Genomic DNA, 26,678 nt, shown 5'->3' with positions numbered 1-26,678 from the left:
GATTGCTTATTTGTCTATTTATTTACAACTTAATTATGCACAGCTATGCATAGACTTTTTTACCTTCCAAAAGTTTTCCTATTTAAAAGTGTCATAGTGATGTGTCTAATAGACACCACAAAAGTTTATGACAATACAAAAACGGCCAGAAATAACTGACACTGACATTGTTCTGTATAACTTTGCCTTTTCTGGAAAGTGCGCAGTAAGCAACTGCCACAACACTTAACATTTAACAGAGATGACGTGGCCTGTCCTTCCCTTCTCTACTTTGTTCTGTAAAATGGATTCTTGGAAAATATTTTGTCCTCCTTTTAATGTGCAAGTCTTACTCAAAGATGAGGAACTATAAAAGTACCACATACTATAACTTCATTCCGTTTGGCCCCAGACGTAAGTGCGGAGTAATTACACAGGCTGAGACAAAGCTGTGATAATAAGCAGGCAGTCAGTTTTATTAGAGGAGGAGAAATGAAGGGAAAGTCCAGCTGCTCAGGCCTGAGAAACAGGCAATGTCAGACTCGCACGTCGCGGCCTGTCTGCTGATCCACCTGCAGCGCGCTGTTCATCAGCAGTGCAGATGGAGGGAACTGAACCTGGATCAGTATTTGTAATCCATACTGAATGAATCTAACACGACTAGTTTCAGGCTGTTCATTACAACAAAAACTCAGTTCAGAGAGTCTATACGCTGATGTACTATAGCAAGCATTACATCACTGATGTAGTAGAGGAAACATTACATCACTGATGTATTAGAGGAAACATTACATCATTGATGTAGTAGAGTAAACATTACATCACTGATGTAGTAGAGTAAACATTACATCACTGATGTATTAGAGTAAACATTACATCACTGATGTAGTAGAGTAAACATTACATCACTGATGTAGCAAACATTACATCACTGATGTAGTAGAGTAAACATTACATCACTGATGTATTAGAGGAAACATTACATCATTGATGTAGTAGAGTAAACATTACATCACTGAAGTAGTAGAGGAATCATTACATCATTGATGTAGTAGAGTAAACATTACATCACTGATGTAGTAGAGGAAACATTGACTCATTGATGTAGTAGAGTAAACATTACATCACTGATGTAGTAGAGTAAACATTACATCACTGATGTAGTAGAGTAAACATTACATCACTGATGTAGTAGAGGAAACATTGACTCATTGATGTAGTAGAGTAAACATTACATCACTGATGTAGTAGAGGAAACATTATATCACTGATGTAGTAGAGTAAACATTACATTACTGATGTAGTAGTGGAAACATTACATTACTAATGTAGTAGAGGAATCATTACATTACTGATGTAGTAGTGGAAACATTACATTACTAATGTAGTAGAGCAAACATTACATCACTGATATAGTAGGACAAACATTACTAAGCACCTTTTAAAATGTTGGTGCCATGAGGAGCTGTACCTGTTCACCACAAACCTGCACACATAGATGTGATGGCCATTCTTTAGTTCAGATGCTAAATAGCCTGTTTCTCTGACTACAGGGAGACCAGTGTGAGCATCTGGAATGACCCAGGAACATGGCACAACTGCTTTTCCTCAAGACCCAACAGGTGCAGGACCCCAGGATGTTAAAAGCTCTGTGCAGGACACAAGGATGTAAACAGCTTTGCTGCACATATCATCTGAGTAATGCTAGTCTGAACCTGAGCAGAGCCCAGACGGGCAAACCCTGACATCACACCCGTGCAGCAGACCTGTTTAACAGACCTGTTTAACAGACCTGTTCAGCAGACCTGTTTTGCAGACCTGTTCAGCAGACCTGTTTCACAGACCTGTTCAGCTGTTATTTGTCTGCATGCAGACAGGCAGAGGAGCACTAAGGCCGAGGTATTAAGAGAAAGAATGTGGATGTTCTGTCTGAAGGAGATTCATATAATTCTTAATACATGGGAGTTAAGGGACTACATGATACCTGCTGTAGAATAAATATAATGGCAGTCTGTTCCTTCATTCTTCCTCTGTTTATTTGTTTAGCATCACCATAACAGTGCCTAAGGTAGGGATTATCTGTGAATGCACCTGATATTCACATGTCTACTTTGCTGAATGAGTAACAAAAAGAGAAGCCATTATTCTGAAGTCATCTAGCAACAGTTCTGATCAGTTGCTATTATCTTTGTCAAAACCTAACGGCAACCAAAAACAAAACAGTGAACACCCTAAACACCCACCCTTAAACACCCACACCTAAATAAACACCCGCCCCTAAACACCTACTCCTTAATGAGTGCATGAATGTGGACCTTGTGTCGATACTTGTACCAGAGGCATCCACCCTAAGCCCATGTACACAAGGAAAGTACCTGAAGCGCCAGCTGTCTCTGTCTTGTGTAAACCTGACAGGTATGTGCGATGAACACACCCTTCCAGACCTGCGTGAAGACTCATTTTTGCAGAACACTTTCATGTCCTGTAGCATGGTTGCACAGGTAGGACAATCACCTTTCCTTCTTCATCCTTCTTGCTCCTCTGCGAATGCTAGACTGTACATGGCTTGGGAAATTCCACTTGACTGTCATGAGTCAGATCATGTGATACTAGAATAGTATATAATGTAGATATATTGGGATGTACCGTTGAAATCTGAAAAAATGTAAATCTTTAGAGAACTGTCTGACATGAATCATATTTTGATGGTAGCAGTGTCTGGAATGACTATAACGATGTATTTCAGATGGATGACTCAGAAAATGAATCGTTAAGGGGTTCATTTTCCATTAAAGTAAATGAAGTAATGAAATAGTAATATATGGTTACTTTAAGTCACAGTAAAGGCCTTTAGTAAAGAACTGAAAATATACGAGTGTAAATGCTGAGTAAACAGATTTTGAATATTTATAAACTGGTCCATAAAGTAACTAATGATCCTAGAAGTATCAGTAACCAGAGTAACAGCACAGAATCTCTGATTGTTGTATTTCCTGTTTAAACATAGTTTTACTAGTTTAGTTTTTGAATGTTTGAAGGATCTTTACTGAATTATCTTCATGAGTAAATATTGGAATTAAATAAATGTATGGTACTAAACTTAAAAATTGACCTGATTATTAAGACTTATGGCTAGATGCTTGTCTGAGAAGGAATCAGATTTTGCTGTAGTCTTAATAGGTTATTATTATTAGTAGTAGTAGTATTGCTGGTAGTAGTAGTAGTTTAGCATTACATATAATACAATAATACAATATTATAATAACACAATAATAGTGATTTTTCAAAATGATAAGGGCCATCATTATACTTTACATTAATTTAGATGAAATACCAGAAAGTGCCTGGGTATTATCAAAATTGTTTAGCCAAACGCTGCTGAACTGATAGGAGTGAAGGAATGCACTCATTTTCAGGTTTGATATAGTCTTCAATTTAAAATTAGATTACAATTTCAACATGTTGTGTACTAACATATTCTGATTCTATTAAACTCTGACTATATACTGCTCAGATTGGTGTGGCTCAAAATACAACTTTATTTCAGAAGCACAAGACCTCGGAGTAGCATGTCCTTGCGTAGCTGCCCCATATAAAACCTAATATAGCATTCAGAAAGATCCTTGGAACAGACCAATGTCAGCGACACAGTTTTACATTCTAATGCATAATTTCAAACCCTCAACTTTTTTGGATACTTGTTATTTTTTATTGTACCCTTATAAAATATAGCTGTTAGAAATGAAATAGTTTAACCTGGAGCAGGCATCTAACAAAAACGTCACCACAGACCAGGAGAGGAAGTTGGAACAGTGTTGATGTGTGTGGTTTGGGCTGTGGTGGGAACCAAACGTGTGCGTTCTCTTTTCCTACGGGCTTGTTTTACCCTTACTGCTGTTCTTGGTTTAAGCAGCATCAGGGTGAAATTCTAAAGTGTAATAATGGAAAAACATTTGTGACTGAGTGTTCTCATGAAGTGGGTATTCATCAACTTGTTTTTTCTTTCTCTTGTCTGAAAACCAGATTGATAAAGTCACTCAGGTGAAGCCAATCAGAGCCAGAGTACTGTCATCACTGGCTGTTTGTGTGTGTGTGTGTGTGTGTGTGTGTGTGTGTGTGTGTGTGTGTGTGTGTGAGTGTGTGTGTGTGTGAGTGTGTGTGTGTGCATGCATGTGTGTGTGTGTGTGTTGTGTAGTAAATTGTAGACTCACAGCTGTAGCTGGTGGGGCTCTCTCTCTCTCTCTCTCTCTCTCTCTCTCTCTCTCTCTCTCTCTCTCTCTCTCTCTCTCTCTCTCTGCATATATTTGGAGCAAGAGAATTAGTAACAACCTTCACAGTTGAACAACTGTTCATATACACATTATTCCATCTTATTATTGCGCAACCCATAGGGTGTTTGGACAGACACATCCTCGAGTTTGAGCAGCTGAAATCACTAAAATGATTTGAGTTAAATGGGTCCCATTATTCTGTGCGAAGTCCCGTGGGTCATTTGGTAGACACACTACAGCCTTCCTGGTTGAACCATCTGTCCAGAAATGCCAGCTTACCTGCTCTGCTCTTAATACAACCATTACACCCTGCCAACTTTATGTCCTCATTTACAGAGAATGTGTGCTCACCTTTAATCGAATCGTTCACCGTGCAGTGGAGTTACCAACCGAGCCCCCTACGTCATGGTTCTGATGAACGCAGACAGCTCAGGGCACAGGAGTGGGACTAGACACCTGGGGGCGGGGCCACAGCAGGTGAGAGTGTTTGTTTGGAGTCCTCCTCCATGTGCCACTTCTATCCTTCACATGACCACAGCACCACCACACACCTAGCCCAGGTTTGGGCTTACATATCCCGTAAGTACTGTGGCTCTTGCTGGAACATGAGATTTAATTAACATAACCCTAATCCTGACACTAGGTCTGAGTGTTTCTAAGTATTGGAAATCATGTTTTATAGAGAAGGGCTGAAATATGGGTCTGCCAACTGTAATTTTTATCTTGTGTTGTTTTGTTTTAGTTTTAGTCTTTTAGTTTTTCTGTGCAGTGTGGATTAGTTCATTCGGAGTCTGATTTCTGTGCAGTGTGGATTAGTTTAAGATGAGAGGTGGTTTTTCTGAGGGCACTCCTAACTTCACTCCTAACTTCACTCCTAACTTCAATTCAACTTAAATTCCTTCATTATTCAGCTTTTAGTATTTTATTCTAGAACACACTGTTATAAGTGATATTATATTATTTATAGTACAGCACAAGGGTGGCATATAACTACTGTCAGTGTGTTAAACTAGTCGAATATTAATTGGAACATTGTGTGTGTTTATCATAATTGCTAGATTTAATGCATATCTGAAGAGTTAACAGTTGTGGTAAAACAGTGAGTGATAAAGAAAGCATCAGCAAGTTTGGTACCTGGCAAGAACTCCAGAACACGGCGCTCAGGACACAGCTTGGGTGGAGCAGGAGTGTGTGCTGACAACTCAGGAGGCTAAAACAGGAACGGTGTGTCCTGAGGAGAAGTGAGTGTCTACCTGCAGTCCGACTGCAGTGAACAACAGAAGAGCTCAGTGTAGTCTCAGATAAATAGATGCACTGATGGAGGACACACGATGAAGATGGAGATGATGAAGAAGATGATGATAATGAAGATGAAAATGATGAACATGATGATGATGATAATGATGAAGATGGTGATGGTTTTGATGAAGATGATGATGAGGAGGAGGCGGAGGATAGGAGTAACTGATGGCACATTTATAAAACACCGCAGCAGGTCTGAGACCTGGTGGACATCTGTCTTCAGTACAGTACAGTGCTGATGACAGATCTTACACTTTTATTATTGGAAGGGTAACAGTACAGAGACAGTCAGGTCATCAAAGTTCTGAATGACATTTCTATTTCCACCACTAAGAACAAACCTCCAGACTTCCAGACCATCACCTCCTTAAGTGCCACTATGTTCAGTCTTAAAATGTCTTTGAAGTAATGTGGTAGTTACGTTCAACATCACATGACATTCCAGTAAAGCAGATCGCTGTGTTTAACGTGTGGTTGGTGTGGTTCTAACACTGGAGAAGCTCATGCTAAACTGGGTCCAGCAGGAGGTGACCATGGATCAGAGGCTCTGTAAGGCCCTTCCTCTGTCCCCATACTCTTCCTCTGTCCCCATACTCTTCCTCTGTCCCCATACTCTTCCTCTGTCCCCATACTCTTCCTCTGTCCACATACTCTTCCTCTGTCCCCATACTCTTCCTCTGTCCACATACTCTTCCTCTGTGTGTGTGTGTGTGTGTGTGGCATATGTGTATGTGTGTGTGTGTGTGTGTGTGTGTGTGTGTTTGTGTTGGGAGGGTGTTTGTAAGTTTCTTTTGTGTATATGTGTGTCTGGATGAGAAATTTGGGATGAAGGGATGTGTGTTTCTATATGGGACATTTCAGGCAGGGCTGTGTTTGTGTGTGTGTGTGAGAGAGAGAGAGAGAGAGAGAGAGAGAGAGAGAGAGAGAGAGAGAGAGAGAGAGCAATAGAAAGGATTAGTGTTCTGCTGGACAGCAGTGCCAACATGCACCATAGTGTGCCCTCTCAGCACCATGGCAACGACATGAACGGCATGAAGCCCACTCAAAGACCCCCATTCCTCTGCCAGTCTTTAGCGACACACACACATGCCAGTGACTTAGTCTGACACTCTGCTGGGTAGTTCTTTCTTCAAAGTCATTTAGAATACCCACTTCAGTATGCAAAACTAGACCCACATACTGCAAAGAAAGATTTGGCACCTCATAGAAAGTAAGACAGCTGGACTGTGTAGCATATCAAGCGTTTAACGTAAGAAGAGAGAAAAGTGCGTCTCCAAACATTTAAAATCCTGACAGGCTGAATGTTTTCATTTACTAGAGTTGGATGTCAGTTCTTTGTGTTCTTTCATGATTTCCATGCAAATTACCAAACTATCAGACATTTCTAGAAATGGCTCATGGGTACAAATTCTTCCAGGCAGCCTCTGACAACAAGAATGGGCATCTTATCGAGAGAAAAACAGCCCAGCATATCATACTGTCTGGAGTGACAGGTATAGAGGAGGAACTGTTTCATTCAGGAGGCCTCCTGGGACCACGATCATGATTCCAGCCAGCTAAAACAAAGCAGAGGCAGGAAGCAGAGAAAAGAAGTGCCTGGCCTTCCAGCCGTGATGGTGTCCTCACGTCAGTGTTGGGAGGACTACCAGAGTTTGAGCAGAATTTCACACACTTTGTCAGAGATTGAAGCTGCAAGGAAGAGGCCTTCCTGAGTGCTTCTGGGTCCAGTGTCTTTTTGTGTGCATGTGTGTGTGTATGTTTGAGAGAGTATGTGTGTTCCTGTGTATGTGAACATGTGTGTGTGCATGTGTGTGTATGTGTGTGTATGTGTGTAAATATATGTGTGTGTGTGTGTGTGTGTGTGTGTGTGTGTGTGTGTGTGTGTGTGTGTGTGTGTGTGTGTGTGTGTGTGTGTGTGTGAGTACATTTTTGATTATCGGTATCCTTTGTGAGCATGGTTACATTCAGATGCAGATGACAACCTGGTAAGATGTAATCTAACCATTACCCTAATCTAACCCTAATCTAACCCTAATGTTACTAATGCTAAAAATGTCATATCGGTTATTGTTAAACTCTTATTGTGGTTATTTCTAAACATGGTATTTAATCGAAGGATATTCTTAAACGTGTAGATCACGAGCTTGTTGTCTTGTTCACTATCTGCAGTGTTTAGTATGCTGTTTGATTAAGACCATTTGTGTGGGGGAATAAATGCAGTGTGAATGATTTTGTTAGATCCTTATTTCCTACTCTAGCATTCACTGGATAATGTGGAACTAAGACTTAGTGGTAAGAATTAGTCTAAACTAGCACAGCTCATTGAGATTAGTGTCATCAGATCTGCTGAGATGTTTCTGCTGAGATGTTTCTGCTGGGATGTTTCTGATGGGACGTTTCTGCTGGCATGTTTCTGCTGGGACATATCTGCTGGGATGTTTCTGCTGAGATGTTTCTGCTGGGATGTTTCTACTGAGATGTTTCTGCTGAGATGTTTCTGCTGGGACGTTTCTGCTATAATCTCAGTTCTCTTGGTGACCGTAGCAAGTCTCAGCTAGTAGCCACTCCTGCACTAATGCTCTGATCTCTCTGTGATGGCACTGTTCTGGTTGGTATGTAGGGAAGTGGTTAAACACTCTTTACACTCTTTACACTGGCTAAGCTTCAGTTTATTAGTACGGTGGGCTACCTCACTGTTCTCATGGCAATATAAGTTTCTGTTTCTCATCTTTAATGAAATTTGACCGTTTGTTGTGCAAGCTTGAATGTGGCACTGATACAGAGTCAGAGCTGGCAAATGAATCAGAAGCAGACCTGTAAAATGAATCAGAGTCAGAGCTTTAGAATGAATTAGAATTAGAGCTTTAAAAGGAATTAGAATTAGAGCTTTAAAATGAATCAGAGTCAGAGCTTTAAAATAAATCAGAATTAGAGCTATAAAATAAATCAGAATCCGATATTTAAAATGAATCAGAATCAGAGCTTTAAAATGAATCAGAATCAGAGCTTTAAATTGCTCCCAGAGTGGGAAAAGAGATTTCTGGTAGTAGAATGTACTGCTCTGGTTGATTCGTGAAACAGTGATTATCAGAATCCGAGCCCACGGGCGAGATGGTTTGTGGTGCAGTGAGCGGGAGACACTGGTGACGTAACTGCATGTGCCACAGGGTAGTAGCGCTTGTAGTAGCACTTGTAGTAGCACTTGTAGTAGGACTTGTAGTAGGACTTGTAGTAGCACTTGCAGTAGCAATTGTAGTAGCGCTTGTAGTAGCGCTTGTAGTAGCGCTTGTAGTAGCACTTGAAGTAGCGCTTGTAGTAGTGCTCGTAATAGCGCTCGTAGTAGCGCTTGTAGTAGCACTTGTAGTAGCACTTGTAGTAGTGCTTGTAGTAGTAGTCGTCTCTACACAGTGGCCTGCAACCCTGGTGTGGCTCCACAATTACAGGTCTGGAAAATGCAGCACTGAGCATGTGCCAATGGACCAAAAGAATTTCCCACAATCACTTGCACATGGCTCCTGTGGCTAGAAAATAAAATGTGTTCTGACTCAGACTAAAGAAACTGTTTATACTGCAAAGAAGCAAAATCCCTCATTAGAAAAATAAACCAGTGAAGTATTTAAACAGAATAAGTATATGACTGAAGACAACTGTAAACTCAAGAGAACACTCAAATTAAATTGTAAAAACATGCCAAGTCTATGAAGGATTTTAACGTGTATTATATCTATATACTGAGGACCATTTATAGGTACACTAGGATATTGAACTGAGATTAACTGCTTCATCGTTCTGTGCTGTTGTCTATTATTATTAATTATTAATGTGGATTTATATTAGTGTATTCAGACAGTGACTGCATATGTGCATCTAGCCACAACTATATCAGATATACACATTTCTGAAGCTGGCAGCATGAGTTTGATTCTGAAAAGTCTTTCCTCTGTATTAAAACTATTTTCTGCATTTCCACAGTATAATGTTCATGTTATTAAAATTCACATTACCTCTCTGGGCTTTTAATAACAGGTACAACACGCTCTCTCAGAGACCCAGTTTAGCAGATGCCCCGCCTCCACTCTGCTGTTTCTGGTCCTCTGTCACTGACAGGAGAGACAAGCCCCACCCTGCTTCTCTGCCATTGGCTGGAGAATGAGGCCAAGGCCAGAAGATGAATCGAGAGGCAATACTGAAACTAAGATAAAAACAAACCATCTGCTGACAGAACCATGAGAGCCTTTTAGACAGAGTGGTGGAAATTCAGTCTCAGAGCTCATCCAGAATGAGTTGCTCTAACTCCCACCGTGAAATCTAATAGTGGGACCAACCATGCTGCAGGTATGTTCAGATTTATGGCTTTATCACACGAAGAGATTGCTAGTCTCTAATCTTTGTCACACGAGGAGAGTGCTGATCTCTAATCTTTACCACAGTGGGAGAGTGCTGGACTCTTATCTTTCACACGAAGAGAGTGCTGGTCTCTAATCTTTATCACACTAGGAGAGAGCTGATCACTAATCTTTATCACACTAGGAGAGTACTGGTCTGTAATCTTTATCACACTAAGAGTGTGATGGGCTCTAATCTTTATCAGACTAGGAGATTGCTGGTCTCTAATCTTTATCACACTAAGAGAGTGCTGGTCTCTAATCTTTATCAGACTAAGAGAGTGCTGGTCTCTAATCTTTATCAGACTAGGAGAGTGCTGGTCTCTAATCTTTATCACACTAAGAGAGTGATGGTCTCTAATCTTTATCAGACTAGGAGAGAGCTGGTCTCTAATCTTTATCAGACTAGGAGAGTGCTGGTCTCTAATCTTTATCACACTAAGAGAGTGATGGTCTCTAATCTTTATCAGACTAGGAGAGTGCTGGTCTCTAATCTTTATCACACTAGCAGAGTACTGGTCTGTAATCTTTATCACACTAAGAGTGTGATGGTCTCTAATCTTTATCAGACTAGGAGAGTGCTGGTCTCTAATCTTTATCAGACTAGGAGAGTGCTGGTCTCTAATCTTTATCAGACTAGGAGAGTGCTGGTCTCTATTCTTTATCAGACTAGGAGAGTGCTGGTCTCTAATCTTTATCAGACTAGGAGAGTGCTAGTATCTAAGCGTTCTATATTTGTGCGTGCTTTCTCCACACAGTGGCTCAGTTTGTAGCTTCATTCATTGTTTTTTTTGTTGTTGTTGTTTTTTTGTTTTGTGTGTGTGTGTGTGTGTGTGTGTGGGTGTGTGTGTGTGTGTGTGTGTGTGTGTGTGTGTGTGTGGGTGTGTGGGTGTGTGTTTTAGGATTAGATACAGTTGAACAAGAATTCTGTTAAATACAGGAATCAGTGTTGATACCTAGGAGAAATGACAAAAAATCAAATACATGTAATGACCCTAACAGCAAATCATTTCACTTACACTATTCTTGTACACAAAGATAAAATCATGCAAAAATTTTCAAAGTAACACTGTTTTGGGTTTGGCTCATTTTTTCTGAAAGAGCACATAAGCAAACCTTTTCATTCAGTTGATCATTGTATTGGGTAATATCTACCAGTAGATGTCACTGTCTGTTTTACCAAACATTCCTTTACGCTTTCCAATCTCTGGCTAATCACTGCGATTATTCACAGTTTGTCTCTTTGATTTTTTGACTTTTTGCTCAGTTTTTCATGTTGCTCTGGAAAGTGGCAGTCTAAGGAATGTGTTGCATTACAGAGAAAATCAAATGCTTTAAGGCACAGTAGAAGGGGAGTGTAGTTTTAAAAAGGCAGGGTCATTTTGTTGGACAATTAATGTGCAAACTCCCTGCCAGCAATGAATCATAAAAACAGGAATGAGAGAGAACAAGAGAGCATTCACACAAGCCAAAGTGAACGCAATGCATCAGAAGATGTAATCCCAGTGGTAGAGTGTGTATCCTCACTGAAAACAGAGCCTTGCATAAGGGAGAGGTGCGTAGGCTGGGGTTCTGCCCAGTGCTCTCTGTGACCTTAGAGAGGTGCAGTATCGTTTTCCTTGCAAAGACTGAACTACATGGAGTCAACACCACTCATAACGAAAATATGACTGGAGAAGAGAGTAGCCTTCAGTTCAGTAATGCACACACTACACAATACCCGTTAGTTCAGTAATGCACACACTACACAATACCCGTTAGTTCAGTAATGCACACACTACACAATACCCGTTAGTTCAGTAATGCACACACTACACAATACCCGTTAGTTCAGTAATGCACACAATACACAATACCCGTTAGTTCAGTGGAATCTCACTGCTGGATGTGGCTGGCAGCAGTTCTAGAACCACAAAGAAGAAAGAAAGTGGGAGGTTTTATTAGTGGGACATTTTGAGCAGTGACCAGTTCTTCTTCATCTAGAACTGATGCCCCTCTACCTCACCCCTCTTGTAGGAGTTACCGAAGTGTGATCTCACTGCCCTCATGTGCTTAAGTGCCTCTTATTTCTTTTTGTGCCTGGCTGGTGTTGGGGACATTGCTCAGATGCAGACTGGCAGGGACTGGCTTCCACCTGTCCAAGTGCATTCCACTGTATGAAAGGTTTTATTCTCTCTCTCTCTCTCTCTCTCTCTCTCTCTCTCTCTCTCTCTCTCTTTCTATCTCTCTCTCAGTTGTGCTTTCTTTTGGAGTTCTTACCTCTACTGACTCTCTGTTTCCTGGGACGGCACCTCATCTGTGAGCCCAACATGTCTCAGTAGCAGCAGCAGAAATAAAGTCAAAAAACAGAAAACAAAAGTCAAAAACACACACGCATGCACAGACATGCACAGACACACACACACACACACACACACGCACAGAGACACACACACACACCACCAAAACACACTCATGCACACTCACACACACACGCATGCACAGACACGCACACGCACACACACACACACACACGCACGCACACACACACTCGCACAGAGACACACACACACCACCAGAACACACTCACGCATAAACACACACACACACACACACATGCACAGACATGCACAGACACACACACACACGCACAGAGACACACACACACACACACCACCAAAACACACTCACGCACAGACACACACACACTCACGCACAGACACACACAGGCATGCACAGACACGCACACACGCACACGCACGCACACACACACGCACGCACACACACACACGCACAGAGACACACACACCACCAGAACACACTCACGCACAGACACACACACACATACACACACAGACACACACACACACATACACACACAAACGCATGCACACATACACACAAACACACTCACGCACAGACACACACACAAACGCACAGACACACACACATCCACACACACACACACGCACACACACAGGCCATCATTGTGTATGTGGGAAAAGTCTGGCGAGAACAATACAGAAGTAACTGATCCATCCATCCAGTGTAGGAGAGACAGTCTCCGCCTGGGGTTGTGCTCCCTCTCTCTCTCTCTCTCTGGCTCTCTCTCTCTTATCTATTTATTTCTCTCCCTCTCTCTCTCCCTCCCTCTCTCTACCCCCCCCCCCCACCTCTCTTTCTCTCAAGTCAGTCACACTAGGTGGAGCTGGCTTTCCTGGAATTATCGGGAGTAGCTTTTCCTGTTGCTCTCACTCCCTCTCCTAGTCTCTCTCTCTCTGTCTCTTTCTCACTCTCCCACTCAGTCTCTCTCTCTCTCTCTCTCTCATTTTCTCTTTGTGCAGTTTGGGATGAGAGCTCAGTGTCTGGATTAGTACAACATGGCAAATTTCACCATCTGGATTTTCTGCCTTCTCAGGGACATTTTTCTCTAAGAAAAAGGTTTGGTGAATTGGGTCAGAAGTGTTCGCAAGCTGGAATGGCCCTAAGGCACAAAATGTGGCGAAACCCATCGGTGGGTATATACAGGACAGCCTGCCCTGTGTGTTAGTGTGCAGTGTCCAGCGTCTCCCAGAGAGACACGGTGGGTATATACAGGACAGCCTGCCCTGTGTGTTAGTGTGCAGTGTCCAGCGTCTCCCAGAGAGACACGGTGGGTATATTCAGGACAGCCTGCCCTGTGTGTTAGTGTGCAGTGTCCAGCGTCTCCCAGAGAGACACGGTGGGTATATACAGGACAGCCTGCCCTGTGTGTTAGTGTGCAGTGTCCAGCGTCTCCCAGAGAGACACGGTGGGTATATACAGGACAGCCTGCCCTGTGTGTTAGTGTGCAGTGTCCAGCGTCTCCCAGAGAGACACAGTGGGTATATACAGGACAGCCTGCCCTGTGTGTTAGTGTGCAGTGTCCAGCGTCTCCCAGAGAGACACGGTGGGTATATACAGGACAGCCTGCCCTGTGTGTTAGTGTGCAGTGTCCAGCGTCTCCCAGAGAGACACGGTGGGTATATTCAGGACAGCCTGCCCTGTGTGTTAGTGTGCAGTGTCCAGCGTCTCCCAGAGAGACACGGTGGGTATGTACAGGACAGCCTGCCCTGTGTGTTAGTGTGCAGTGTCCAGCGTCTCCCAGAGAGACACGGTGGGTATATACAGCACAGCCTGCCCTGTGTGTTAGTGTTCAGTGTCCAGCGTCTCCCAGAGAGACACGGTGGGTATATACAGGACAGCCTGCCCTGTGTGTTAGTGTGCAGTGTCCAGCGTCTCCCAGAGAGACACGGTGGGTATATACAGGACAGCCTGCCCTGTGTGTTAGTGTGCAGTGTCCAGCATCTCCCAGAGAGACACGGCAGGCTCTCTGCTTCATCTTATCAGATGCTTCTTTGCTTAATGTATTTTTATGTTCTATTGATGGGGAATGTTAGTATACTATAATAACCATAGACTACACTGTTTTTAGATTTGGTTTCATTTTTGTGATGCCTCATGTTTGCTCATCTTTACATTTCCGTCTGAGTGAAACTGTGGGTGCTGTGAGGTGTTGTGATGTGCCTGCCCTCATACCTGTCCCTTGGATTAAGGTTACTTCCCACTTAACAGGCCAGACTGGCTCTTTAAGCCACAGAATTTTGAATCACTTGTAAATTTGATACTGTGATTTTGTCCTAAAGTGCTGTGAGACAGTCCTGTGTGTGTCATGTCCCAGTAGATGAGTGGACAGCCTGTTCACCAGCTGTGGACTTTAATTTTGAGACACTCTGTTGATGAATCCCTTCACTGTGAGAAAGGTCACCTACTCGTGCACACCTGCAGACCACGTGAGAACAGAAAACATGGAGTAGGAGGGTTTGGGAGGATATAAGGATCCAGTGCGTCCTCACGGAGTAAACCCAGGGTCCTCTCACACCAGCCTGCTGTAACACACTTTTCCTTCTTTGTGCAAATTGACTGTGAGGTGACTGGGATACAGACACAATGCTTACAGCACTTGGGTTTGTCCTGCTTCACCAGTTTCTGCCATGATATTCTGCCTGGCTGAATTATTAGCTGATATGTGCCGGACCACAGGAAGAAAAAAATATCGATATTCTGTGTTGCTGCTTAACAAACATTTCTTATGTGTTGCGCAACTAAAATACCTCTTTGCTCAACCTAATTAAATAAGTTGACATTCCAGTCATTTGAGTGTGTGTTTGTTTGTGTGTGTAGGTGTGCATGTGTGCGTGTGCGTGTGTGTGTGTGTGTGTGTGTGTGTGTGTGTGTGTGTGTGAGATTTTGTTTATGCTGAATTAGGAGTTAAAAGAGTCCTTTGTGACTCTTTGAATCACATAAGGACTTATAACTGATTAGACTTGTGGTGTTCTTTACTGAGTGTCGTTACTGTGTCTTTACTGTGTCTCTACTGAGTGTGTTTACTGTGTCTTTACTGAGTGTCTTTACTGTGTCTTTACTGAGTGTGTTTACTGTGTCTTTACTGAGTGTGTTTACTGTGTCTTTACTGTGTCATTACTGTGGCTTTACTGTGTGTTTACTGTGGCTTTACTGTGGCTTTACTGTGTCTTTACTGGTCACGGCACATTTCTCACCTCCACTCTCTCCAATAATAAAGTGACTTAGACATGCCTGTTGTTTACCTGAAAGCCTTATCTGTTTCATAAATGAAACATGACCTCTCCTGACCTCCCCTGAGCAGATCCTCACTTGACCTCATCCTCCAGTGGCCACATGTGTGTGGGTGCTTGTACTGAAGCTGATGTTTCTAACAGATGTCTCTACTGTACCTGCAGGTCCTTCCCTGGGTTACGCTGACACTGACCTCACTTTCTTCCCTGTGAAGATGGACACCCTGGAGTCTGAGCTGACCTGCCCCATCTGTCTGGAGCTGTTTGAGGATCCCCTATTGCTGCCGTGTGCCCACAGTTTGTGTTTCAGCTGCGCTCAGCGTGTCCTGGTGTCCCACTGCACCTCGTCTCTGAAGCCTTCACAACCTGCCGCTGTCTTCCAGTGCCCCACCTGCCGCTATGTCATTAACCTCAGCCACAAAGGCCTAGAGGAGCTCAAACGCAACGTGACCCTGCAGAACATCATCGACCGCTTTCAGAAGGCCTCTCTGAGTGGACCCAGCTCCCCGGACGAAACCCGCCGCTGTAAACAGGACCGGGACCGATACCCCTTCGTAGGGAACGACGCACTGGTCATGAGCTCGCCCGGTGAAAGCGTCCTGTGCCAGTTCTGTGAGCAGGACCCACCTCAGGATGCCGTAAAGACCTGCATCACCTGCGAGGTGTCGTACTGTGAGGAGTGTCTACGAGCCACACACCCCAACAAGAAGCCCTTTACGGGCCACCGTCTCACAGAGCCCCTGCCTCACTCTTACCTGCTTGGGCTGGCCTGTGCTGAGCACCTGGACCAGAAGGTGAACATGTACTGTGTGACAGACGAACAGCTGATCTGCTCCCTCTGCAAACTGGTGGGACGGCACCGCGAGCACCAGGTGACTGCTCTCGCAGAGAGATATGACAAGCTTAAGGTAAGAAACACTGAGTGCAAGTGTTTGACACTCACTAGCTGCTACTGTTTACTGCTGGTACTGGGAGACAAGATGAACTCATTCTGTATTTGATACCAGATTCCATGATGTGAGGTTAACATTATTAATGTAAGGTGAATATTTAGGTAGATCAGTCCTACATGTTTACTGAGAAAATGTTTCTTTTTTATGGCATTATAAAAATAAACATATCATTTTTAACCATTTGGATTTTTTTTACTTTCAGTAATCTGGAGGTGGTTCAGTGATCTGGAGATGTTTTCAGTGATCTGAAGTTTGTTCAGTATTTTGGAGTTGTGTTCAGTATTCTGGATTTGGTTCAGTGATCTGGAGTTTGTTCAGTAATCTGGAGTTGTGTTCAGTAATCTGGAGTTGGTTCAGTAATCTAGTGAGTTTTTGGATATGATCATTTTTTACCCTTGTCTCCTTGACAAATCACAGCATGTAATGCTGTTTTGGGAGTAAATTATTTGTGCTGAATGGTAAAGTCATGTTCTGTTATATAACCAGCAGACGTAGCAGACGTTTCTATAATTAAACAAGATTAATATTTAGCCTGCACATCTTGTCTCTCCACTGATGTGTCCAAAATTCCCCAGGGAACCACAGGTGCATTTTTATTAGCCAGTAGTATGTCAGAGTGTCCTAGAATTTCAATTTAATGTGCTCTGTTTTGTTCACACTGTCCCTCTACTCTGCATTAGGAGACGTGTAGGGTCATTATTCACAGAATGCATGAAACATCTGAAGAGTCCTCAAACTCCAGAAACTATGAGTTCTAGTGACATTTACAGCATTTATATATACATGCACACATATGCGTGACTACATTGTTCATTCAGTGTGTTTGGAATGGTATTTTACTTCTGTGAATGCAGTCTTTGTTCATGTGATGTTTATCTTGATTAATATTGGTGGGATTTTTAAAGACCATATGGCTAAATTATGTTACTGACCCACCTGAATTCTTGGAGAGAAATAGTCAACCACAGCAAAGTGACCTGGCCAATGGTGTGCAAGGAATAGGTTACTGTAGGAGACCAGTGATCTGGCCACTGGTTTGCAAGGAACAGGTTGCCATGGGAGACCAGCGATCTGGCAAATGGTGTGCAAGAAATAGGTTACCATGGGAGACCAAAGTGACAACTTGAGCAATTGAGGGTTAAGGGTCTTGTTCAGGGGCCCAACAGTGGCAACTTGGCAGAGGTGGGACTTGAACTCGCAACCTTACAATTATTATTAGTTCATTAACTTTTTTTTTTTTTTTTTTTTTTTAATTAGAAATCAGATGTGAGCAGATAAATTGGGCAGGAATTGTCTAGTGTTACTAGACAATGGCACGGGCATGTTCCAAGATGACAATGCCAGGATCCATCGGCTCAAATTGTGAAAGAGTGGTTCATGGAGCATGAGACATCATTTTCACACATGGATTGGCCACCACAGAGTCCAGACCTGAACCCCATTGAGAATCTTTGGGATGTGCTGGAGAAGACTTTGCACAGTGGTCCAAATCTCCCATCATCAATACAAGATCTTGGGGAAAAATGTATGCAACTCTGGACAGAAATAAATGTTGTGACATTGCAGAAGCTTGTGGAAACGATGCCACAGCAAATGCATGCTGTAATCAAAGCTAAAGGCGGTCCAACAAAATATTAGAGTGTGACCTCTTTTTTTTTTGGCCAGGCAGTGTATTTCATGGGAAATTTCATTTGTCATTAAATTTAACATCAAATTTGTCAAGATTGAGAAATATTTAGATTTGTTTCAGAATGTGCAGGATCATACTGTAATGAGAGTGGAATTTATTAAAGCATTAAGTTTTACACCACAGGGAGGATGACACCCACCTGAGTTTCAGACCAGCATGCAGCTGGGCTGAGTGTCAGTGGGAGAACAAAGATCATAATACATCACCACATCTGTAAAAGTTTCAGATCCCATTTTTATAAATTCCTCTATATACTATATCCTTTACTACAGCACGTGCACACACACACACACACACACACACACACACACACACACACACACACACACACACTCACACACACACACACACACACCTTTCTTGGCAATTGCAGCGTCTGCTAAAATGAAAATACATAGAAACCCTGAACGGATGAGAAAGGGAAGTGTGTCTGTTCCTCTGGGTGGACGCTGGATTGGGCTCCATGGCTTTGGCGTGGAGCGCCTCCTTCCTTCCTGAGAAGGTCCTGCTAGAGCAGGACGCTGCCTTGGTTCAGGGCGTTTCTGGCCTTGAAATGCAGCCCACATGTTTTCTTCTGTCTCTTCTTGTATATGGGTTGGGTTTGTCAATAAAATCCTGGCTTTAAATATGCAATATGACAGCCTATAAAAATATTACAGCAATATCATGAGCTCTGATTTGGTATTTCCTGCAATATTAATTACCAGTGCTTCTAACTGCGTTAAAATCAGTGCTTAAACAGGAAGTACATGTGCTGCCCTTGTTCATGTGTGGTTATGTGTATTGGCCAATCAGCAAGTAGGGCCTATCACATCCTGAATCACTGCAATGAATAAAAGATACTAAGATATATCACTGATGTTCACAACATAAATTTATTTACTCAAAGTGACAACCACTGGCCAAACTATTAATTTAATAACAATATAGAAAAATTTGTGTGTGTGTGTGAGTGTGTGTTCACGTTGTGGTAACGGTAGTGTCAGGCTATGTCTATGGGCTTCTCGCTGCTAGGACTGGCGTTAATGTTAGCCCTGCTGCTCCTGGTCTGTATTTACTGCGTCTGGTTGAAGCTCTGTTGGGTCATTATCTGACACACGTGTGCTCTTTCTGTTAGGTCATTATCTGACACATGTGTGCTCTCTCTGTTGGGTCATTATCTGACACACGTGTGCTCTTTCTGTTAGGTCATTATCTGACACGTGTGCTCTCTCTGTTGGGTCATTATCTGACACACGTGTGCTCTTTCTGTTAGGTCATTATCTGACACATGTGTGCTCTCTCTGTTGGGTCATTATCTGACACACGTGTGCTCTCTCTGTTGGGTCATTATCTGACACACGTGTGCTCTCTCTATGGGCCATTGTATGACACATGTACGCTCTCTCTGTGGGTTACTGTTTGACTCACGTGCACTTTCTCTATTGGGTCATTGTGTGACACACATGCACTCTCTCTTTTATGACATTATCTGACACACGTGCCCTCTCTCTGTTGGGTCATTATCTGACTCACATGCGCTCTCTCTGTTATGTCATTATCTGACACACGTGTGCTCTCTCTGTGGGTCATTGACTTACATGCGCTATCTGGAGCAAGACCAACATTGTTGTTTACTTAGACTAAGTTTTAAAGGCAGTACACTGTGTTCATTCAGTGTTGATTTTAAAGGCATTGCACTGTGTTTATTCAGTGTTGATTTTAAAGGCAGTGCATATTGTTCATAGTGTTCATCTTGTTGGCAATGCAAGGCAAGCAAAGTAATACCAGGGTAACCCAGGTCACATTGAAGAAATGTCCAGTCTCTCCAGAGATGGATGGACCTGGTTGGATTTCTGTGGCTATTTTTGATATCCGTGTATTGTTTTTTTATTATTATTATTTAAAATCTGATTTTTAAAATCAGCTCTAATATGTTATGTCATGATGTGATTTTTGGGATTCTCCAGCATATGTTGGATTTGAACCTCAGTAGTCTGATGAAGAGGAGCAGTGAGCTGGAAAACTTGCTGGGCAGATTGATCCAGACGTGTCAGTACGTGGAGGTACGTTCACTGATCCACACGTGTCAGTACGTGGAGGGACGTTCACTGATCCAGATGTGTCAGGACGTGGAGGTACGTTCACTGATCCAGACGTGTCAGTACGTGGAGGTACGTTCACTGATCCAGACATGTCAGTATATGGAGGTACGTTCACTGATCCAGATGTGTCAGGACGTGAAGGTACATTCACTGATCCAGACGTGTCAGAACGTGGAGGTACGTTCATTGGTCCAGACGTGTCAGGTCATGGAGGTACGTTCACTGGTCCAGACGTGTCAAAACGTGGAGGTACGTTTACTGGTCCAGACGTGTCAGGATGTGGAGGTACGTTCACTGATCCAGACGTGTCAGTACGTGGAGGTACGTTCACTGATCCAGACGTGTCAAGACACGGAGGTACGTTCACTGGTCCAGACGTGTCAGGACGTGGAGGTACGTTCACTGATCCAGACGTGTCAGTACGTGGAGGTACGTTCACTGATCCAGACGTGTCAAGACACGGAGGTACGTTCACTGGTCCAGACGTGTCAGGACGTGGAGGTACGTTCACTGATCCAGACGTCTCAGGACGTGGAGGTACGTTTACTGATCCAGACATGTCAGGTCGTGGAGGTACGTTCATTGTCCTTTTTTTGTCTGTTGTAGTGCAGATATATGAGATGTGTGAATTCTTTCTCAGATGAATGCGTCCCATCAGGAAGACAGGCTGATCGAGGAATGTGATGTTCTTATTGACATTGTTCAGCAAAGGAGGCAAATCATTGGGACCAAGATTAAAGAAGGCAAGGTAGGATCAATGCACCACTGCACTGCATCAAACTGCCCCAGTGTAACTGTACGATCACTGCATCAAACTGCCCCATTATTGCACGATCACTGCATCAAACTACCCCAGTGTAACTGCACCATCACTGCATCAAACTGCCCCAGCATTACTGCATGATCACTGCATCAATCTACCGCAGTGTAACTGCATGATCACTGCATCAAACTGCCCCAGTATTACTGCAAGATCACTGCATCAAACTACCCCCATATAACTGCACGATCACTGCATCAAACTGCCCCAGTATTACTGCACGATCACTGTATCAAACTACCCCAGTGTAACTGCCCAGGAGAATAACCATGGCTCAGTCTATTAAAAACAATCATTAGCTTCTGATGTTTCAAGGACCAAACATGAACAAATTCTGCCCCTAATGAGGGGCACGAACATCGGCACAGTTAGAGCACTTCTTAACCGATCAGAATGCATTTACAGGAATGTTCCTACTGATGCCTGCATTGCATTTCCCGTTAATTAAGTCTTATGTAATTGTATTCCTCTTATAATTCTGTCTGTGGCACAAACTGACAAAACCACTGCAGATGGAAATGTTGATAATGATGAAATGAAAAGAAAGGATGGTGAGGATGTAGCGTGTGATGGCAGCGTGCAGAGTGTCTGTGTTTCTTACAGGTGCTGAATGTTTCACGGTGGCTAGATTTGATCACTTAACAACATGCTGCTCTGCTCGGTTCCAAACTGTTTTCATTTCTTTGACCTAAAAGAGTTTGATGGTCTTTCTAGTATTTTCTAATATTGTTCTAGATTCATATAGGTAATTAAATAATCTGCTTACCAAATATTATGTCTACAGTATTTCTAAAATTTTGTTTGATATTAAGAAAAAATATTCCATTTGAAAGTTGAAAGTTCTCATACATATAGCCTTATTATTCCTGGTATTATGTATTGTCTGAGAGTTCTGAAGTGAAGAGAGAGAAGATATTTGTGGTCTCCTAAAGGAGTGTCAGTTCCTTCCTCACAGCATGCCAGTGTCAAAGGTGGAACATCTCCCTCCATTCACCAGGAAGTGAGAGTAGTCATTTTAAAGTGAGACCGTGAGTACATTTGTGTGGGGGTCAGTGAGTGAGAAAGAGTAGATATTTCAGAGGGATCTACTGACAGAGCACACTGTCCTAGGGTGGAACTGAGAGTTTCCACCACCCTGTGTGGTTGGCTCTGGTATCTGGGTCACATGTTTACCTTCTGTTTACTTCACTGTGGCTTGTTGTGCCAACTGTTTTCTGTGGTTTTCAGGCGGTGAGGTTACATAAGCTGGCACAGCAGATCGCCAGCTGTAAGCAGTGTATCGAGAGGTCCTCCACCCTCATCAATCAGGCTGACCACACCCTTAAAGAGACAGACCACGCCCATTTCCTGCAGACTGCCCGCAGCATCTCAGAGAGGTGAATCATGGGTCTCTACCACAGCAAGACACTGTCAACACTGACCAGAAAAGGGTTAAAAACCTATTCAGCACCATGTTAGAACATCTTTGGCCATGAAAGCATTTTCATTTGCAGTGCGCCAGTGATGAAGGTCATTGTGAAGACACAGGGGTGTTCAGTTCGTTGGCATTCCATGGGGCATTTTTGTTAAATGAGGGAGTGCTGTATTTTTGAAATGTGTGTGCATATGGATGAACCTGGATGAACCTGGATGAACCTGGTCTCCTTTAAGATATGGTCCGCCAACAAGCTGTTGATCCTGGCATGACTTGTCTTGTTTGAAAGTATTTTGAAGCCTGTAAGATTGTGCTTTAATCCCTTAATGTGTGAAGTAAGTGTGGAGTTGGAGTTGTTGTTGCATGGCCCTGTTCCTGTGCTTACACAAACCATGAGGTCTAGTTCTCCCTCAAGGTTTCTTAACTGACCAGGTTTCTATTATTCTGTTGGCTGTAACTGTGTTTCAAAACTTGGTGCATGGCAGTAGATGTGACAGGAAAGGTAACAGAAACTAATGTTACTGATATTATAAACAGTACCTCATTTAATGAGGTATCATTCGCAAAAGATCCAAAAGCACATTTTCTGCTCCTAGACTGATTTGGTCATAATTTCAATTCAACAACTTTCTGCAACTAATTGAACAACTTACATAGGACTATTTGGTGGCTTCTTATCAGCTTTAATGCATCATGCTTTTGCCTTATTAGCCTTAGCTTATGTAGCTCTTGATCGTTTCAGGTTGTCAATGGCAACAGCATCGTCACAGATCCTGATTCCTGAGATTAACTTGAGTGACACTTTTGACACATTTACGCTGGACTTCAGCAGAGAGAAGAAGATGCTAGAAGCTCTAGATTACTTGACAGGTGAGCACCGATTAGAGAACGAGAATTAGCATATCCACAGCTGCCATATCCAAGGCAGCCATATCCATAGTAACCATATCCAAAACAATTGAATCTATAGTAGTCATATCGGATCTAGTCAAACTAGAAGTCAGATCATTGCCATGACATAGATACACACAGATTTGTCATTTAGCCTGATTTTGGGCCAAGTGTTTACACAAATTTGTTTTTGTAGCTCCAAACCCACCGGCTATCCGCGAAGACCTTTGTACGGCGTCTCATGATGCCATCACTGTCCACTGGACAGCAGAGGACGAGTTTAGCATCGTCTCCTATGAGCTCCAGTACACAATCTACACCGGCCAGGCCAACATTGTCAGTAAGTGTCAAAAGGACAACATGGGAACAGCACAGAAACGTCATGTGTGAAGGAACTACACCATCTAACCTTTAAGGTCCTCCTCTATCTATGTTTACAGCTAGAAATTAAGCAAACTGTATATTGGTTTTCAAAAGAAAATCTTACAGGTCTCATGTATGTATGTACACATAACAACTTTTAGCTTTTATTAATTTTTTTACATTTATTTATTAGACTCACGGAACAAAAAACAAATGCCTTCAGAGTCTATATGTTCAGATAATAGTACTCCTCTGCATTCAGCTGTCCCATACAAGTAAAAATTTTTAAATGTATAAAGTAAATAAATATATATTTGTTTTTATGTTCATAGAATAAATAAAAATCAGGTGACAAAACTCTACTGCTGAACTAAACACACATGGGAATATGCTTCTGTGAAGCAGCTACACACACACACACACACACACACACACACACACACACGGAGAGGCAGTCTGACCGGTGGTTGTGTGTAGGGCATGTACACGGTTAATCAGCTGTGGCATGCAAGGAGGAAGGTGGGACCTCTAAAGAAGCAAAACCGCCACACGGTGTTTGGTGACTCTAGAAAACAAATATACATTCTTAGGCAACTTAGAAGTCTCATTTTTAGCTCCCAAACAGAGGACATGTCTGGGAGGACATATGGCAACCCTATAAACCCACAGCATGTGGGAATGCAAACTATATAGAATTAATCCAACAGGACTCAGATCGTAGTGGAAAAGCATAACAGTTACTTGCTTTATTTCTTCCTGCTGAAGGACATATTTTAGTTGACATGTCTGTGAAAATAGCAGTCACACTGTATGCTTTCTTATTGACTGTAAGACGTTTAAGTTATTTGAGTTAATTGTCTTAGGGTAGGTGTGTTTGATGTTTTAGTTAATTGGGTTAATTGTCTTAGGGTGGTGTGTTTGATGTTTGAGTTATTTGAGTTAATTGTCTTAGGGTGGTGTGTTTGATGTTTGAGTTATTTGAGTTAATTGTCTTAGGGTGGTGTGTTTGATGTTTGAGTTATTTGAGTTAATTGTCTTAGGGTGGTGTGTTTGATGTTTTAGTTAATTGGGCTAATTGTCTTAGGGTGGCGTGTTTGATGTTTGAGTTATTTAGGTAAATTGTCTTAGGGCGGTGCGTTTGATGTTTGAGTTATTTGAATTAATTGTCTTAGGGTGGTGTGTTTGATGTTTAAGTTATTTGAGTTAATTGTCTAGTTAATTGGGTTGTCTTAGGGTGGTGTGTTTGATGTTTTAGTTAATCGGGTTAATTGTCTTAGGGTGGTGTGTTTGATGTTTGAGTTATTTGAGTTAATTGTGCTTGTTCCATGCAGGTCTGTGTAATTCAGCAGAGAGCTGGATGCTTGTGCCCAACATCAAGCAGAACCACTACACTGTGCATGGTCTGCAGAGTGGAACCAGGTACATCTTCAGGGTGAAGGCCCTGAACCACGCTGGGGGCCGCAGCAGCGAACCAGCAAAACTTAAAACCAACAGTGAGTTTTACAATTTATGGATTAAGGTCAGAGGTTCAAAAGATTCAATCCCAGCTGATGCCATCAATCGCTGTGGCCAATAGTAAAGTTGTTAACGTGAGTTTGACTGTGAATAAGGAGATCAGCCTCAACAGGGATTGAACATGGACCAGATCACACACAGTGTGTGGCATTAGCATACATCAATCAGAAATTGTATTTTTAAAATTATACTTCAAAAATGATTCAATTAATGGTAAATCAAATGGCAGCAAAATGAGTAACATTGACATACATCGTGCAACATAAGACAATAACACAACCTGAAGCACGTAATGCTTGTGCTGTCGTCCTCTACAGGCCAGCCCTTTAAACTGGATCCAAAGTCTGGTCACAGGAAGCTGAAAGTCTCTCACGATAACCTGACTGTGGAGAGGGACGAGATGTCAAAGAAGAGTCATGTTCAGGACCACTTAAGCAGCCCAGCGGATTACGGCATCGCTGGGAACGTCTGTATCGACAGCGGGCGCCACTACTGGGAGGCTCTGGTTGGAGGAAGCACATGGTAAGAATGAGCATAAGACTTAATGTGTTACTGAAAAGCAGTGGGCCTTTACAAACACACTTCCCCTCAGTAACAGAGTAGGATGTAGAACAGACTCCTGTGGTTCCTGTTAGGACCACGTTACAAGCAGCACTTTCTCTCTTCTAAAGGTTTGCCATTGGCATCGCCTACAAGTCTTCGCCCAAACACGAGTGGCTTGGGAAGGACTCTGATTCCTGGGTGCTGTGTCGCTGCAACAGCACGTGGGTGGTGCGGCACAACGGCAAAGAGCTTCCTGTCAGCCCTCCCCCACATGTTCGCCGTATTGGTGTCCTGCTGGATTACGACTCGGGCTCTCTGGGTTTCTACAGCGCCACCGGCACACAGCGCCTCCACGAATTCAGCATTGCCTTCTCCCAGCCAGTGTGCCCCATCTTCAGTGTGTGGAGCAAGGGAGTATCCATCGTCACTGGCCTACCTGTGCCAGACCACCTGGACGCAAGTGAGCCACAGGTCTAGGGCATGCTGGGCAAGCATGTGCGCAAGATGGGGCTAAAGTTACCAGAGCAACAGCCCATTTGCCCTGTCTGGCTGCACTACCACCCATAAGGAAGTAAATAAATAATTGTTGTATTTTTGTGGCTGCATAAATACCAGTAGCCCATAGTTGCTTAAGTTAGACCAAACGAAATGGATTTAAAGTGATTAAAGTGTTGGCCTGTGTCTGCTCTCATGACATTGTAGCATCCAACCTTGGTATTGTGGATGAAGCGATCTAGGTTAGGGTTAGGTTATGGATGTTATGGAAATGATTAAGGATGATTCCAGAGATTCCCTGTGAATAAAACCTCCACATATGCATCCAAACAATGCGCACCATGTCAGAATATTGCCTTACCTTATGCTATCACATGAC

At 42.8% G+C, this 26,678-nt stretch overlaps 1 protein-coding gene across 5 annotated transcripts in view; it reads left to right on the top strand.

Annotated features, from left to right (window-relative positions):
* Positions 1-4,733: 4,733 nt before the first annotated feature.
* The window catches only part of mid1 (midline 1), a 22,972-nt gene continuing 1,027 nt past the window's right edge, over positions 4,734-26,678 (top strand). The window contains exons 1-10 of one of the 5 annotated variants that reach the window (XM_081720569.1): positions 4,734-4,829; positions 15,697-16,439; positions 20,124-20,219; positions 20,899-21,006; positions 22,306-22,454; positions 23,235-23,362; positions 23,580-23,723; positions 25,078-25,239; positions 25,579-25,783; positions 25,933-26,678. The exon at positions 25,933-26,678 is cut by the window's right edge and continues 1,027 nt beyond it. In XM_081720569.1, coding sequence (XP_081576695.1) covers positions 4,757-4,829; positions 15,697-16,439; positions 20,124-20,219; positions 20,899-21,006; positions 22,306-22,454; positions 23,235-23,362; positions 23,580-23,723; positions 25,078-25,239; positions 25,579-25,783; positions 25,933-26,281 — 2,157 coding nt within the window. In that variant the 5' untranslated portion in view covers positions 4,734-4,756 and the 3' untranslated portion in view covers positions 26,282-26,678. Of the gene's footprint in view, positions 4,830-6,993; positions 7,538-9,783; positions 9,888-13,100; positions 13,431-15,696; positions 16,440-20,123; positions 20,688-20,898; positions 21,007-22,305; positions 22,455-23,234; positions 23,363-23,579; positions 23,724-25,077; positions 25,240-25,578; positions 25,784-25,932 lie in introns of those variants that run through there. The other 4 variants (XM_081720568.1, XM_035522861.2, XM_035522864.2 and 1 more) reach the window with 4 other exon arrangements.

The sequence above is a fragment of the Electrophorus electricus genome, chromosome 9, assembly GCF_041902795.1.
Source record: "Electrophorus electricus isolate QZ-2024a chromosome 9, ASM4190279v1, whole genome shotgun sequence".
NCBI classification, from domain to species: domain Eukaryota; kingdom Metazoa; phylum Chordata; class Actinopteri; order Gymnotiformes; family Gymnotidae; genus Electrophorus; species Electrophorus electricus.
Note: the sequence above shows the minus strand (reverse complement) of the source record. Positions and strands in the feature narration are given on the sequence as shown.